General features: G+C 41.7%; 2 protein-coding genes and 1 long non-coding RNA gene across 6 annotated transcripts in view; 1 reads left to right on the top strand and 2 right to left on the bottom strand.

Annotated features, from left to right (window-relative positions):
• Positions 1-16,766, top strand: part of LOC111252275 (uncharacterized) — a 53,605-nt gene that overhangs the window by 12,666 nt on the left and 24,173 nt on the right. The window lies entirely within an intron of this gene.
• On the bottom strand, positions 191-10,329 carry LOC111253323 (sphingomyelin phosphodiesterase-like). 2 transcript variants are annotated; one of them, XM_022812563.2, is made up of 11 exons: positions 10,119-10,322; positions 9,365-9,651; positions 8,032-8,223; positions 7,375-7,722; positions 7,007-7,177; positions 6,595-6,779; positions 6,171-6,386; positions 4,653-4,823; positions 3,124-3,307; positions 1,396-1,577; positions 191-743 (listed from the first exon to the last, which is right to left on the bottom strand). In XM_022812563.2, exons 2-11 carry the CDS (start codon positions 9,644-9,646, stop codon positions 383-385), a joined length of 2,292 nt encoding a protein of 763 aa, XP_022668298.1. In that variant the 5' UTR covers positions 9,647-9,651; positions 10,119-10,322; the 3' UTR covers positions 191-382. The 2 variants fall into 2 exon arrangements, with proteins under 2 accessions (XP_022668298.1, XP_086848882.1); XM_086992756.1 differs by having other exon boundaries at positions 554-777; positions 10,119-10,329.
• On the bottom strand, positions 12,167-15,160 carry LOC111253434 (uncharacterized). Its single transcript, XM_022812801.2, has one exon. The coding sequence runs from the start codon at positions 13,440-13,442 to the stop codon at positions 12,882-12,884; it is 561 nt and encodes a 186-aa protein (XP_022668536.1). The 5' UTR covers positions 13,443-15,160; the 3' UTR covers positions 12,167-12,881.

The following is a 16,766-nucleotide window of genomic DNA, read 5'->3' on the forward strand; positions in this document are numbered from 1 at the left end:
AGCTCTTACATGTCATGCTTAGATTGCCGGCTGAGAGCCAGACAAAGGGTTGATCCAGGACCGTCAGAAGGGTCCAGGTTATGAAATTATACTAACACACAGAAAGCGATGCGATGGTTTTATCGAAACAAAGCCGATTTGTTTCATACTATTCTTTGATTCATAATGTATATAAGAACAACTCAATATAAAATAGTTAATTCAAAATAATTGATTTATTCATTCGATACATGCATGCATATCAATAGCAATATTAGCTCGAGCGGACGAAATCTTCTCTAGTTTTTTCGTTGTGGACGCGTCACATCGGCGAGAGCGTTCCGGTTCGATTTTAACAACCAACAGATGGGGACTTGAGAGATGATTACATCTGCAAGCATCGTTATAGCTCGAGATCCCATTGGTTATTGTATAGGTTCGGAGGGCTGTTGTGCGCCACATAGAAGCTTGGGAAGAAAGCAGCGACGGACTGAGTTAAGTAATGGACGGCAGACCAGAACGGGCCAAGTTTAACGGGATGCGTTTGTTTTTTCTGGTCGTTGGTTTCGTTTAACGCCGAGATCAGACCATCCAATGCCATGCCCGAGGTTAGATTCCAATTCATAATCGAGTCCAACAGGCCGGAACTGTTTTGTCCACAGACGCGATAATCATGAGCGATATCTGTCTTCATTCGACAGAGCTGTCGACGAGCACAGCGCTCATCACACGGGAAGTCTTCGTCGGAAGAGTGCAAGAATCGGCTGTAGACAGGAAACAGGCATCACCCGCAGATCTCTTAATTTAGGCACACCATCGAGATATCTGTTTAGATCACTTGAATAGTTGAACGTTTGTAGGACTATGCATATCGTTCCAGACAAATTTATTGTTGATTTTGACGAAATCAAAATGAAATGCGTTTATATGTGTTCAATTGAAATAGGGGCGAAATTTCATAATTTGGCTCACTTATAATATAGTAGATACTCATCAGATGTTACCTGGTGCGCCTTTAAATACAAAGTTTTATCATCTTTTGTGAAAAAGATACGAACATCTAATAGAAGCACTCAACGTTAGTTCGGAACTGTTGGTGTGCGCGGGCTGAACATGCTTCGTTTGTTATCAACCTCCGAGAAAAGTATCTAATATAGCCATATTGTAAATTCTCATATGAATGCTATACTGCTGAATGACCCGTAAACGAAGATATAGTACACATCTCTCTATATAATGCATGTATATTGATATCTACATGAGATGCTGCCAAACCACACAGAGAGGCATCAAGTGACAGGTAGGGAGTACGTTATATATTGCTAAAAATCCTAAGCTTAAATGCTATCCGTGTTAGTTAACTAGAAGGTTCACGTTTTTGCGGATCGCTGCAATGGCGTGACGTATCACACTTACGTGTAGAACCTTTCAAATTCGGCCGGGTTCTGGGCCATCCTGTCCACATAGTTGCTCCAATGGCGGGGGGTCAGTTCTTCAAGTGGAATATCTTTCCGAGCAGAGTATTCGAGCTGCCACTCAGCACGGTTCTCGGCGTTTGCTTGCGTCAAATTGAGGAAGTACGTCTCGTGGTCGACAATCTGTAAAATTGCGTATGCAATCCGATTTTTGTGGTAACTAACCTTACTAGTTTTTTCAATTCACATCAAATCAATACAACATACCACGATTCATTTTTCATAGATCACATATAATCTGGCCATTGCCTCGTCCATGAGCTTCGCGTATGCACACGTTACAGTCACGACAGGCGTCACTTTACTGTGGGGTGGTAGAAAACACAATACAAATATAACAACAGCAGTAGTACAGCACAGACATTGCTGCGTGAGGTCGATTGTTCGAATGAGCCAACTCGTCGAGTCAGCTCGCGCCGTCACCTCCATTGCCTTCTTCATCCTGTTGGACATTGGGTCTGAGTCCTTGGTAGACTCTCGTCTCGGTTCGGTGACTCGGGTTCAGCAGACTCAAACTATACCAAACCGAACGGCAAGAACACACTGGTGCAATATCGGTAGGATCGGATTCATGTCAAAACGATATCGTCCATAGCGACCCCAGTCCAGGACATCTGTGGAACATGCAATCTGCTCAGAAGTGCCCGATCCGGCTCTGGGTTTAACTAGTTTGCTAGCGGTTGCTAGCAGTGACAAGAAGGAATGAGAGTAGAAGTAGAACCCGCAGTGAAGGCGATCCTTAGCTGACGACGATCAACAGGCTAATAGGGCTGCTTAGTGCTTCTATAGTCCGACAACATGAGAAAGGCCGGCGTAGCGGGCGCCCAACAGATTAAGGGCGTCGAGGCAGCGCTTACCCGATATCCGCCCCTACACCGACCACCCGCAAGTCCTGCAACTGGTCTCTCGACTATCCCTATCGACTATCGGCGATTCGCCAGTGGACCCCGGTCCCGTTCGATCAACAGTTGGCCAAAGCTCCGGGGGTGCGGACATAAAGAACAGAACAACTCCGACAAACGGCTAATGGCAAGCCTGTGCAATTAGCTGAGCTTTGCTGGATTTGCTATTGCCTCATAGGCAGCCCACTATAAGACCAGGAACAGCAGTCATTTTGTTGTCGTTTGTCGTTACTCCTCAAAGAACATCGTCTACCAGCTCTCCTCGTCTGTCCTACCCGGGATCTCCACCAAATCCTTCGGCAGGAATCTTGCGTGAAACAGTTTGTGAAACTGATGTTACTATTTCACTTACCTAAAGAATTATTATATCTTTTGAATTATATTCCTATTATTATTATTATTATTATTATTATTATTATTATTATTATATCCTTGTTATTATATCTCATGAATTTTGAGCAATTCAAAGCCATTCTCCATAATGTTGACTAATGGCCTATCACAAGTTTTTATGAAACTGTTATATCTTATATATATATATATATATATATATTATTGAGCTTGTTATTGGGCCGAATACGGTACTCAGTGAGCCTACGCAGATGAGGTTGCAGTTGAATTTGTATGCTTGTTCACAATCGGTACATGCAGATAGGCAAGATGTACATACTTATGACCCCTTGGTTACGGCGAACCCGGTGCTAACCGGACGTTTCCCGCTAGCAAATTTGCAATGAATGTACTATACGTTCACACAAAATTCTTACGTTGTTTGTTTTTGCGTTGGAGCGATAGATCCGGAAGCTCGGGTTTAGATAGGAATAGGTCGTGACGCTAGGCCCAATATAAGCAATGTTGATTGGAACTGCACGAGTGTCTTTGTCGAAGTACACGATAAACTCATCATAATGCGTGTGTCCGTAGAATTGGGCCTTTATTGTCTTCCGGTACCTAGAAGCGCATACGAAATGAATGACTTTGCTTGAACAGTGTTTACGCTCAGCAGTGTATTCACTGGTCGGGAACAAGAACTTCCAATTTGTTAGCTACGCCATCATTACTTCATATAGGGTCAGTGCAGTTTATGAACACTACGAGAGAAATTAACGTGTGTTAACGATAATTTTTAGACCATAAGCAGCCGGTGGCAAAGCATCGTACTAGACACGTACGCCACAGATCCTTTTCTTAATCCAGGATAGTTTTTTGGTTGTTCCTAACGTGGAAATCAGTTCTCGCAGACGAGTCTTACCGTTAGGTCAAGCCTGCTTCCTAGCAGTGTATTAAGGATTGTTGCTATTCTGTACACGTACATATATTGCTTTGTTTTAGCAGGCTATCAAGTAACTCTAAACGAAATAGCGAAATTACAGTATGGACGAGGCTAAGGCTGCTTCTCGTACCGATCACTTAATTCTTAGGGCATTCTAATATAATACAATATATAAGACAGGTCAATATAAGACAGGCAATCATATACTTTTTTTCCTATACTCAAATGGGCATATTAGACCCAGTATGGATATCATGCTACCAAAATAATATTATGGAACCTCAGAGTGCGCGAAAAGTAGATTTGTGAAATGTTTGTCGAGACCTAATTAGCCTTTCTAGCGCTGCTGATATAGGTAATGGCCTTATTCAGTAGTTTCGACACAATTCGACAAAATAGACTGAAAGGTGGCTTTTCAATTTAACCGTCCGAGATGGTAACTATTGATACTATAGATCATTGTTTCACATGTTGCACATGACCTTCGTATAGATGAAAAAGGCCATTTTAATTGTATCATAATATTCCCTTTTTAGTAAAAAAAAAAAAAAAAACCTTTTATACTGTATCTGTCAAAGATAACAAAAACCTATCTTGGCGATTATCCGATTTATGTACGGTCTAAAAAGTTTCGAAAGCGTCAATACAGGCTTCGACTAGTTTTTGTATATTAGCGGGTCTGGGGAGAAAACTGCTTGCTCAAAAGGGCTTGTTTAGCAAGATCTATTTTTGCATCCAAGGCTACAGGAATGTATACCGGAATAGTAACAATTGTTTGTAGCACGCGTGTCTGACAATTAACAGTTGAAACGAACAAATACGTGCATCACACGCGATGATACGATTTTGCACGATCGGTTGTCCAATGCAGAATGGCGAATAGCAACAGCCACTAAGCTTCTGTGGTTATTGTTGTCATTGGCCGAGGGACCATTACTTCAAGTCTCGCCGATGACATACACTACACAATCTGTGTGATTACGATTATTTATTGTTACTATAAAGGTGAGACTAAATACAAGCCTGTGTACAAGCGAATGAAATTCAGTGCTCCACACTTGCACGCAATCCGCTAGACTTGGGGGAACGTGGCCGATTATGTGTACAGCTTCTCCAAGCTTTTCCGACTCAGCTAACTCCTTGTCGAGCCATACCAGCTGCCCGGCAGGATCCCGCGAATCGAGCAATAACCAACTGCCAAAAACAGTAGTAATAAAAGTAAAGTTTGTATTTGTTATTCATTTGTGTATATCACTAGTCGATGCAAATATACATTTTAAACAATTTTTGAGTATGAATTTTCGAATCTCCTTAGTCTGCTTTTGTTTGAATTTCAGATGCTTCGACATGATCTTTGCTGTAAACCTTCTAGCCTTTAAATGATTATTCCGAAATAATCCAATGGATTATTTAGAAATGCCTAAGCGTAGAGATAAGATCTAAGTAAGCTAGATTGTCCTGGTTGTTATCCGAGGCTATAGCGGAAGCACTCGCATGCGCTGTCTAGACATGGAGTCGCAGCTTCAGAAAGTTGGGAAATCATACATCACCGAAACGAGCACACTGGGATCTATTAATTTTAACAAACTGAACAATGTGGAACAATTATCGCATTCAATTTTCGTGCAGAGTCGGTGAGGGCGATCTTCCGTAATAAGTTGTTTGCCTTTTTCAATGCTTTTCTCCGTATTCGTCGAAATAGGTCGCCCAGAACGGGTTTTGTCGTCAAAACCCTTTCGTCCGTAACAGGTGTCATTCGTACACTCAATGGTGACTCAGAGCTCTTTATTTGCTCATTGTATTTAAAAAAAAAAAAAGAAGACAAAGCGTCACCAAGAGTCATGTCTAACCGCTCATGAGATACACAGTGCGCTCTCGAGCGCTTTCAAACTAGGCTTCCTTTTAGACACCAGGCATACGACTATAGTCCCACAAATCCGATCACGGTTGACTTCTCGAAGACTAGAAGTCACGCGTAAGGTAGAAACGCAGCTGTTTTTTTTTATATGTTAAAAGAGACAGCCTCCCGCATTTTTGCCCTGACACTTTCGTTCCGTTTTGCTTACCTAGCACGTGTATATTGTGGCTTAAAGCACACAAAGCCGATCCCGAATCTTGCTAGATATGCTAAACTTGCATCCTTTACAACATGTTAGTCATGTCATCACACCTGTGCTCGGCCTATGCATTGGCTAATGCGCGTAAGTGCGGCGCTTTCCGAGTTTTCTCGTTTTGTAGCAGTTCTACCCTTCCTAATGATCTTTTGTCAGTCTTTCCATTGTGCGTGCACTAATAATAATAACCCCAAAATAAATTAAGAACTGTACATCGTCATGCAGCTGTGAATAATCAGTGTTGTAACGCTATCATTGCTAAATACTAAGCATTTGCAAATGAGCACATATGAACCACTCGGTCTATTTTTGCCCTTTTCCTGTTCCGTTTGTGCAATCGTTTGCCTCCATTCACTGTGCTTGTTAGCTGACAAATACATGTAACCAATTCGATTGCTTGTGGACGCCCTACAGATTTTTGCCGTACAAATTAAAGTAGTAGCAATAGTTGGTGTTAAGCGAAATGACTCGAAGTCCTGGTAGAGGCTTCGCGCTGTAATATCCTGATTTACGGAAGGTCTGCTCTGCTTCAGCGGGCAGCCATTGCTTCCAGGACTCCCAAAGGAAATCGTAAAGACGTTGCGTTTTCTTAAGAAAACGAGGAGCTGCCTCGCCTTTTCCGACGGTCGTAGATTTCGTGAACCTTAAAGGAATAAATCACCCTGTTAAGCGTACTAACCAACGTCCTAAATTCGGTTATATTTATAAGGGGTGCTATATTTATAGCATGGTGAGTTCTCGAAAACTTTGCTTATTAACGAAAACTGCGATTAATTAAGCAGACATGTCTATACATGTATATAAACATTGCTCCTTAATGACATGGTTGACATCAAGATCCTGTTACACACATGTTTGGCGGAACGCTTTCGTGATTGCCGATGGTGGGATAAATTTTAAAGCTCCCGCCGCCAATTTGGCCTATTGTATCTTGTAGCAGATCCGAGGTCATTTTGAAGTTATGCTCATTCGTCGCCTGACTAAGCTTCCAGAGATCATGAGCGGGAAGGTCACCTGTCCAGTAAGCAAAGCTTACCTATGGTACAGAGGGTAAACGTGACAAAATTACATCTGTTATGATCACACATATGTTGGGTATGCATGTAATGAACGACCTCGAATATTTAAATATACACAGAAAGCTTCAACCAAGAATGTTTTTCTAATACTCTAACCCTTCCCTCCGGTAGCACGGCTTATGCCGTCGTTGCTATATAAATAATAAATGTATTGAAGTAAGTTTTTTTTTATATGATATACTACCTGATCGGACATTTTATCGTAGACGTGTTCTAACATGCTTTCAAACGTCTGTTGGGGAAGATCACATCGCCGGTAATCTCCCCAGGGCTTGGCACCTTCCGCCGGATTTGCAGGTGTCCCACTTGCTTTTTGACAACACAGAGGCTCAGAACAATTGGCAAGGCTCCCCACCTAACAAAATATGATATTATAAAATGCATGCCAATTTCAGCCAGCGTTATATTGCAATCGGTGCCAAAGCTCTAGTCAGAACTCAGATCGAACACTACTTCCATATATATACCTATTTTTCCCACACGACGACTTTAAGGTGACGTGTTTCTTTGAATACCTGAAAATAATGACCAGAAGAAATATTGATCACTTACTGCGTATTCCGGATCGAAATGTGTATCACTTATGTGGAGAATACCGTAAGACTCATCATTTGCTCTAATTTTCTGCTCTCCCTCATAGCTTGTTTGGTCGATCTGGTTTTTTTCGTTGGCTATATGCTGAAGCTCTTCGAAGAATAAAACCACTGGATCAAGCGCTACTGTCGCTGTCTGAGCAGTAGAATCTTCTGACACGCTGGGCGTTAGCTCATTGGAATTGATGGACCAGTTGTGATATTCTGACGACAGGGTGCCGCATGAAGGGCCAAATACAAGAGTACACGACTCCTCAGTGGTAATACCCCGTTTACCAGTTTCGTCCATGATAAAATCAATTTCATCCTGTAAATCGAAAAAAAAAAAAAACAAGAATTGCCAACGCATCGCAGCGCGCTAGGGCTTTTTTAGCGCGGTTGACCTTAATATTTTCTAAATCATTGTAGCTCTTCAAAGCAGAACATATGAGACGATCGTGGTTAGCTGCAGAAGTTATATCGGTTACAGATATCGTTGTTATTGTTATTTATTTGTCCAAATAGAATAGCAACAACGATTGAAAACTTCAAACTTTGCAAAATATCTCGTGATAATTAACCTATCAATTGGAAAACGGTTTCGGACTGATTCGTTAGTAGAGAAACTGCCACTAACCTCGTAATTCTTAATGAGTCCAGCGCAAACTGTTGGTGTATTCAGGCGGAACCACTGACAAATAAAGCCGATACCTCGGTAAAATACAGATCGAGAGACCATCTTTCGTACTGAGGTCAGGATGCCGATAAGGCTCCGACAAGTTGCACATGTTTCCATATTGGTAATGCCTGTCTCGAATGTATCGCGAACCTAAATGGTAAAATTTAGCTAGAGTCACTCATAAGCATATGATCTCAAAGTGAACTCAGACAACGTATCCACATATGGAAATGATAGACACTCTCAAATATGAAATACTGAAGTACGTGCCTTATTTGCGAATGCGGCACTTATCGCAGTAATCAAGTATAGACTGAAAATTCTCTAAAGACAGGCTGATTGAAACAAAAAAAAAATCGGGCTAATATACGTGAGCTGTTCCTTCAGAAACTAATCCCAAATCTTATTTTTTTTTTTTGAGTTTGATAATAGAATTATAGATAATAGATAAGAAAAAAAAATAATAGAAATGTTTAGGTATTTTATTCGTATTTCTTCGGTAGCGTAAGATTTACGCCAGCCTTTTCAAGCGCAGTACCCGCTAGGTGCGTAAGTTTGTGCTTGTGTCAGCACAGCCTTAATGCACCTATAAATGGAGCTGGACAACCGATGTAAGTGCGCCGTACGGTATAACTTAGGTGGAACCGTATTATGCCTAGAACTGAATCGCCAAACTCGGCGTCTCACTGTCGTTCAGTGTCGCAAAAGCGATGCTCGTTTGAATTCTCTTTAAACCACAAAACGATTTGCAACGGACTCATGCAAACCGGCCATCCTCAGCGAGAACAGACAATCTATTTCTATAAGATTTTATCGTTAAGTTAAAATAAATTATCTAGCTGATAATAGGATTGCTTCTTTTGATCAATGCTGAATGCGATTGTATTGCTGCACTTTTCGTAAGGAACACCTGTACGCTACGACTAAACAACGCTATCGCATCAGTTGGGTTTACTCATCTTAAGCCAAAAATGCCGAATTTATAATTGCGATGTTTATTATTTGTGATGGACGCTTATTTGCTGTAGGACATAGATCTGCTAGCGATATTCTCCGATGTTCTACAAACAACGGAACTATCGACAGACCTCTCTGTGAAAAGCGCACTAATAATGACTAGAGATTGATTGCTCATTGACTTGGGTTTGAAAACTGCTTGTACTGAAAAACTGCGTCCCCAGATGTTGTTACGGGCGGTTGTGTTAGTTAGGCGGGAACGCTATAGGTACCTCGACGATGTAGATCGGCAACGAATGTCGATCATATCAAATATAGAAGGACAACGACTTACTGAAGCGAAATCATAGCTGATTCGTTGCAACATTAACAGGAACTCGATTGGCATCCCGTCCGTGTTGTTAAACTCGTCATCCTGGGCGGCGTAAGCAAGTGTTTCGAAAAACTTTTCATAAATGTAAATTTTCGATGGGTTCTGCAGGACCTCCTCATCAAAGTTGATGCTGTAAGGCAAGTGCAGCGAAGAGTACTGCGCGCACACTCGAAGGCTGTTTTGTGGTCCGATTCGGTCCAAGGCCATAGCGAACAGCATTGCAATATAGTGTGTGGCAGACATCGCTCCTGCAAGCAACTAATAAAAGAGATTGTAATTTCTATTTGTTTGTTGTGACCAATTTCTCATTCTATGTAGAGATAAAAATGATCGTTCTATCCTATATTGTACCGTTATATAATACGTTATGCGAAACAAGGACGATTCTAAGCTTGTCCGTGAGTCTAAAGACGCACACGTGATATTCAAAATGCAGTATAACACAATTTTTGCCGTGATTTAGATTCGGCCACGCAAGAGTACACGGGTCTGTAAGCTTTCGAACACCCCGTTTATGAATTCACATTTACATTACGTAAGGCTTGCACAAATGAAGTACTCCATTTGAATGGACAGTTTCAAAAGCCGTATTCAAGTAGCGAAAAATGAAAAATACAAATATTTTTCGTCTTCCACGAAAACAACGCAATAGATCGAGACAAAAAATTTTAACACATATAGCACGTTGTTAAACACACCTATCTGAGATACTTGCCTGTGTCTAACACCAACCCGTCGCCGCTGGCCAAATGATTTGATCGAAACTACTTTTACCTGAGCCATTTGACTGTTTGATTGAGATTAACGAAATTCAATAATCAAATGTCGTTGATAGCCGGATACGGGCACCGTGACAGCATGCGGCATTCTGTCGCAGCGTGACTAGAGCAACCCGAATGCGGGTTTTATCTGGAGACAGAAGAATACATTTTTCGGGACCATTTATTTACTTGCCAGCATATGCTGTAACTATGATTATGGTCCGATGATTCATAACAGTACGCTTTGTATTACTGTTTTCTATTCTAAACAATTTCATGTGTGTATCCCATTTCCGCTAGTTGTAGTTTCCGACGTTTGTTGGCCGGATAATGCTCTTGACGCGTCTGAACACTGAGGCATGACGTTACCGTATTGATATAGCCATAGCTGTTTACGAAAAGCCATTTGTGTCGCGTTTTTAGACGGTAAGACGTACGAACTAGATAATTGTTTTCGTGGCTTTGCTTGCGTCTTCATTTCTGGTATAAATCAGTCTACTTATTGTTGTCGAGTAGCGTAAAGCGTGCAGTAGCTTTGTAATGACGCGGGTTTCTACAACAAGTAAAAGGATCCTGTGAGATATATTCATTGCTTTATATATATAAGCATACAAGCGAAAGTTTTTTCACGTATCTGTGCACGAAAAAGGTCGATGCACCCTAAAGCTACCTGATGTTATGGGGTATTTACTGCATATTTATCTAGATGAGTGCTTCAAGCTTTATATCCGGCAGTTGTGCGCTACTGAACGTTGCTTTAAGCAGTTAGCCTCTTCCGGCTTGAGGAAGCGAAGTGTACCTTTTTCTAACTTCGAACGGGAACCCTATACGCGGAGCTTGTTTGGGAAAATATCTCTTGCAACTCAGATTACTTGCAATCCTAAACGCATCGTTACAGCTAAATGTCTGTTTTCTGGAATATAGATCCTCTTCTTTTTATGCGTCATGCTCTCAGCCCAAATGGAACGGCAGACCAAGCTCTTGACCACTTAGAGAGTCTATCGGCAAGAGCGCCTCAAGAGAAGCAAGAGAGTTTCTGATAGCGTTCCATCATAGGATCCTATCATTTAACCAATACGATTAGCTGTCGCGGAAAGGCTTTTATTGATGGGAAGCAACTCGACCGTTCGGCCTGTCAATGGATCTGCGAACAATCTTAGCTGGCTATGAGCAGCACATGCCATCGTAACAAAGACAATTTCGAAGCTGTTCTAGCGGCTACTACAGCGGGTAAGAACTTGTGAAGCATGCTTCTTAGAAGTTGCATAACATATATGGATAGTATGGCGCTCTAAGCTTGCACTCTAACGCCATCTATGGTATCGTATGATCATTTCTGTAGATGGATACAGTTACGGCTTAATAGTTCAGTCAATCGAGATGACTGAGCGTATAATTCTAGAATTTGAAAATGCCGAAACTTTTTTGCGATTAAAATCAGGTTGCTAATCTATAGTTTGACGCACCAATATTCCTAGGCTAAAAAAAATAGAGTTTTTAGTGAATTATTATTTTTAATGGCAGAGCTTTTTTTAATAGCTAGCTCGAGTACAAACGATAGCCAATAAAAGAGTGCAGGTTACCAAAGGGTACCTTTGCTCCGTTGTCTGTCCCATGTATGTTCTGAATAATATCTGTAAAGCTTAGTTTCAAAGCTTGTTTTTTTGCTACTACGGATTAGTTCAAATCTGTAAGACATATAACAATAATGGAATCAACAAAACGATACAATTATAATCCTTGTCGGGGACGCGAGTAAATCGACGAAGTTCTAATTAGTTTCTCTCATATACATTGATACACTTTGCTAAAAAATTTAATTTTATGCCTATTGTTCACGCACGAGCGATCAGCAGTGTCCTCTGAGCAAATTAGGTATTTAACGATATCTTCTTATAGGATAGAATCATATTCTTGCGCATGCATTTATATGCGTATACATCTTCATTCGATTTTTCAAATAACACGAATTCTAAAGACTCGTCTTTCCATCGCGACACAGACTAACTGAGATACCTAAAAATTCAATATGTGTCAAACTAACTAAACGGTAATGAGGATCACATTTTCATTATAGGAAAAATATAATTTTTAATCGGACATTATTTAAATAAGAATTTTTGAGGTTTACTTCTTTTTCGATAGAGCACACCGCCTGCATGTGCCCTGGCTGTTTGTTTCTAAACGTTTCGGACTCCTCTGAGCTCCAGTGGCACGGATGGAATGTGCTTTATATCTTGACGAATACATCCAAGATCATTAGATGAAAGCAATCTGGTATTTTTCTGATTAGAATTGTGTACATAGTTGTAATTAGGGACCTCGATGAACAAAAATGTGTTTTGTTCAAAGTGTTTTTTTCATTTATTATAATAATAATAAGAAGGAGCTCATTAGCTAAAAAAAAAACTGGCTTCTTCTTTCGGGTAACAATTCTGATGTTGATGCTTTGTTTCTTATAGATGGGACTAAAGTAAAAGTTTCCGCATACATCACATCGTATGATTGTTCCCTAAGCAGCAATCGTGTCCACGCATGGTTTTGAGCGCACATCTCACACGTGATTCCTAATATGCGATGAATGAAAACGAAAGTTTCTATCTCATATGATCTCATAAGTCGCAAACCTATTGTACCTGAAAGAGTTCTACAACTGTTTGTGTTCTGGGGCAACTAACGTACAAGCGCATCATACGATTGAGACGATCATGACAATTTTAGCGCAGTCGTTCAAGAAGTTGTGGCACACCATTTTCGACTGCTTCGTAAACTTTAGTCAGTAAATCATTGAGCGCCGGTACCAACTCAGGATTTGATGGACGCTTTACATCCTGGAAACTTTTCGCTGTTCGCGCCGCGTTGTAGAACACCCCTTTGTCTGTCTTCACGATGCCGGCCTGATCATAGATGCCTGGAGCGTATTTGAACGCCCCGAGGCCGGTTGCGAGCAAAGCGCCCATGCCGCCAAGGAACACGAATGAGCCAAGTGCAGCTCCAGCACCTGCCAATGCCTTTCCGACAGCCACCACGTCTGTGTTCAGCGATTTTGATAACTCACGTGCCACGCGTCCGCCGGCAGCTGCCAAGTCCGATACGTTGACCGCTTTCGAAAAGCGTTGCAGCTGTTGAAGATGGTGCAGCTGTTGGAGCGCAACGCCAACCTGTCCCATCGGCCCTCCAATGGAGCCGAGCGCGGCAAGAGAACCAGCCAAACCGTCGACGCCGACCAGCAGCATTAAACTAAGGAAACATACACCGTTCTTGATAAGAAGGCTCATTCTTACAGCGGATGATCAGGAAGTATTTGAGTAACACGGATTTCTTTACTGGATGGTTGGACACGAACACACGGCTTCCGCACAGTATGATCAGACAAATAGCAAGTGCTCACTGAGGAGCTGGTAATGAAATTCCAGATCAACCAAGATCGTAAACGTTTTTCACTTACTCATCTCATTAGAAATCTGTAGAGCTCACAGACTAGTTATAGATTATCGTCACCACTATTCTTCTAATATTAGAGCATGTACATGATTGACATCTTGTCTTTTCTCCTCTTGCTTTTCAATTTAGTGATAATATCGCGAATTAATGATGATTATGGCAACAATAAGACAAAAACACTATTCAGACGATACTTGTCGGCGTCGCACCGCGGATGCGACTCCGGGGCAGAAGTATTTATTATGCCCAGGGCTGAAAAGTTGCTCGGCTTTATAGTTGCTCGTCGCTCATCGTCAGCATCATCCGCTCGCCCGGAAACCCCGAGCGCCGGGGCTACCGTGCGGCGCTCCGAAGCAGCCTCACCAGGCCTGACTTTCTGCCTTTACCACTTCTATTGACTATCTTTACGCGCACTGGCTATCAGCCAACAACGAACTGCCAAATATTCTTCTTTCACTGCTACGCAGGTCGTCCGTCACAATGATGCCTCGATCGCTCCCGAAGTCCCGTTGCTGCTCTTCCTCCCGCAAAACAAATGCACATCGCGTCGTAAACGCACAGAACAGCACGACGATTCCACGGAAGCGATTAGCGGCAGCTGCTAACGATGGACGCCGAATGTTAACGAAGCCCAAACTTAACTGCCACTGTGGTGGTCGCCGACCGAAGTTTCACTCAACGTCAGTTACCTTCTCCGCTGCCGTTTGACCAGACACACCACCATGTCGGGCTCGGAGTTCAAGTCCGGACCTTTCTGCTGCGCGCCGTCCGTTCATCCATTCAATGTGTCGCTTAATGCTGATGAAAAGTCAAATTTAAACACGCAGATGTTTACGATATATGAAGCAGCGACTGATGTCGTGATTGATCTCCCGACATCTGTTCGCATGCACCCGCTCACACAAAATTTTCCCATCTTGATGTTACTCAAGCTGATGCTGCTCGTGATCGCATCTATTGAGGTAAAGAAAACTTTGCAGTCGCAACGGCGCGACGTGCTAATCATAATAGCGACTCCATTAGATATTTAGCTTTTTCCCCATTGAACGAATATCGTTTAGCCTCGTAGGCAGATGTACTGATGAGCGAATAAGCGTACGACAATAGCTAACAATAGTAATGAGTCTTGGCAACGTTATCGTGAGTTTGCCGTTCGAGATTTAACGCTCGCCGTTGGAACGCACGTAGGCGGTTAACCAAACTTAAAGGAAATCAACAGTAGCAACAAAAGCAACGATGGCGGAGCGCCTCAAGTTTTATCTCTCGACTCATTTCTCCTACGGAATGGCTCTATTGCGGTGCTAAAAATGCAGCGACAGAGGCATCGGGAGCGACCCGCGACGTTAGCAAAGCGCAGTTGACGGAAAGTAAATATCGACATCGTTCCGTCCGCTTAAAAGTGTTATTACCATTGCAAATGATGGGCCACTGTATATGTTGTGGTTCTCGTCAGCAAGCTAATAGCGCTCCTCCCAACAGGAACTGCTATCGGAAGAGCTGAAATTTACTTACGGCATTTTTGCTACTTCTACTGCTGCAGCCATAGCTCCATTTGTTATGGGAGTAACAGGAACAACAGCTTCACGTCACGTAAACACGACTCGTAAGACGTCAAATACAACTGAACGACAAGGTCGAAGTTTCGGCCAACCTCAGTGAAAACGATGTCTTTTTTTTTGCTTGCATTATTCCCTTCTTAAGCATACCTCGCGTTGCTGCTATTGCATATAGGTCTGTATGGGATAAATGCACGTGTTCAGTGGCCGTAACTTCAGACATTCAAGTTGTAGTACATAGCAAATATGAACAGAGGTCACATATTAATCGCAGCATCCATAACTGCGTTTCTATATGATCCACAGACAATTTTCTCGTTGAAAATGTCTAAATAAATAGCAAAGAATTTGACAGACAACCATCAGTTTCCAATCCATCAGTTATTTGTATAATAATTTCAATGCATGTTGCCAGAGAGCATATTTAGATATGCAGATCAGCAGTGCTTACTAGCTAAAAAGGGAATTAGTATTAAGTATTTATTATTATTATTATTATATATTAAGTACGTATGAGAGATGGAGCGTTGAATTCTACCGACCCTGTATAACCTTATAGCAACATACGATCCGATAAATGTTTGAACTTTCATTTTTAGTGAACGGACTGCACTGGAGATCTCAGCGGGTTAAATTGATGTAGTATTTTCATTAACACAGTACTGCTAAATAGGTCCAGTCGTAATTGTTTTGAGCAAGGCTTAATGCTAGTAGCAGCGGACATGGGACACGAAACGCATGTAAGATGCGGCCGCCATTAGACCTTATGTTGAACTTATAGCTTGGTCCTGCCGATTGTACATAGCTTTAGCCGTAAAGTAGTTGAATAATTATAGAAACATCCTTTAAAATGTCTAATTATATAATATTGTACTTGGAATAAGCTTCGAATGGCCAAAGCTGCCCCCAGTTGCAAACAAGGGAGATACCGGCTTGAACTTTAACCAAAAATAAGTAAATCGGTCGCCGTTTACAGTAACTTTTATTCATCTTCTCTTGTAAGCTACGTTCTGACCAGACAAGCCGCAACGAATATCTGAATATTTTTCTTAAGTGTCCCAAGTTACTACACGACCATTTAGAGGGTTGCAGTGTACCATATGAACAATAAAATGCCTTGGTCAGCACAATGGTTCGCTCAACGCTAATGCTAAATTGAACGTGTGTAATTTTTTCTTTTTGCGTTCTATTGTATCAACTTAGCTTAGTTTAAGTAAGCTTATGAACGGCAATCGAGAGAAGCTAAACACTACTTCTCACACAGTGGCGAATAGGTCTATTTACAGAAATTACCCATTCGTAAAGACTGGGCCATAGGACTCTCCTTTTCTATGCGGTATCACACAGCAGCCACATTTCGTTCGATTACACGTGAACATCGATAGCTGTTTATTGTTTTGTACAATAAAGTTCATCTTCTGGAAAGAGTATGCCAGGCTATTATGATAATGTCGGCTATCGATTTGATTGAGTTACAGTTGTCACGACGCGAACTCTCAAACTGAAAAGCTATAATCTATGAGTGTGGACAAGTAGACAATATTTTCCCTAAGATAACGTTACTCGGCCAGCTATCTCAAGAAGTTCTGTGTCACCCCACCG

Source organism: Varroa destructor, unplaced genomic scaffold (genome assembly GCF_002443255.2).
Source record: "Varroa destructor unplaced genomic scaffold, Vdes_3.0 BEIS01000006.1, whole genome shotgun sequence".
NCBI classification, from domain to species: domain Eukaryota; kingdom Metazoa; phylum Arthropoda; class Arachnida; order Mesostigmata; family Varroidae; genus Varroa; species Varroa destructor.

Excerpts from the sequence above, each read along its gene's own strand:
- LOC111253323 (XM_022812563.2), bottom strand. The coding sequence starts at position 9,646 with ATGTCTGCCACACACTATATTGCAATGCTGTTCGCTATGGCCTTGGAC. Across the intron at positions 7,723-8,031 it reads GACTCATTAAGAATTACGAG|GATGAAATTGATTTTATCAT; the intron begins GTTAGTGGCAGT and ends TTCGATTTACAG. Across the intron at positions 6,780-7,006 it reads ACGATAAAATGTCCGATCAG|GTAAGCTTTGCTTACTGGAC; the intron begins GTAGTATATCAT and ends TCTGTACCATAG.
- LOC111253434 (XM_022812801.2), bottom strand. The coding sequence starts at position 13,442 with ATGAGCCTTCTTATCAAGAACGGTGTATGTTTCCTTAGTTTAATGCTG.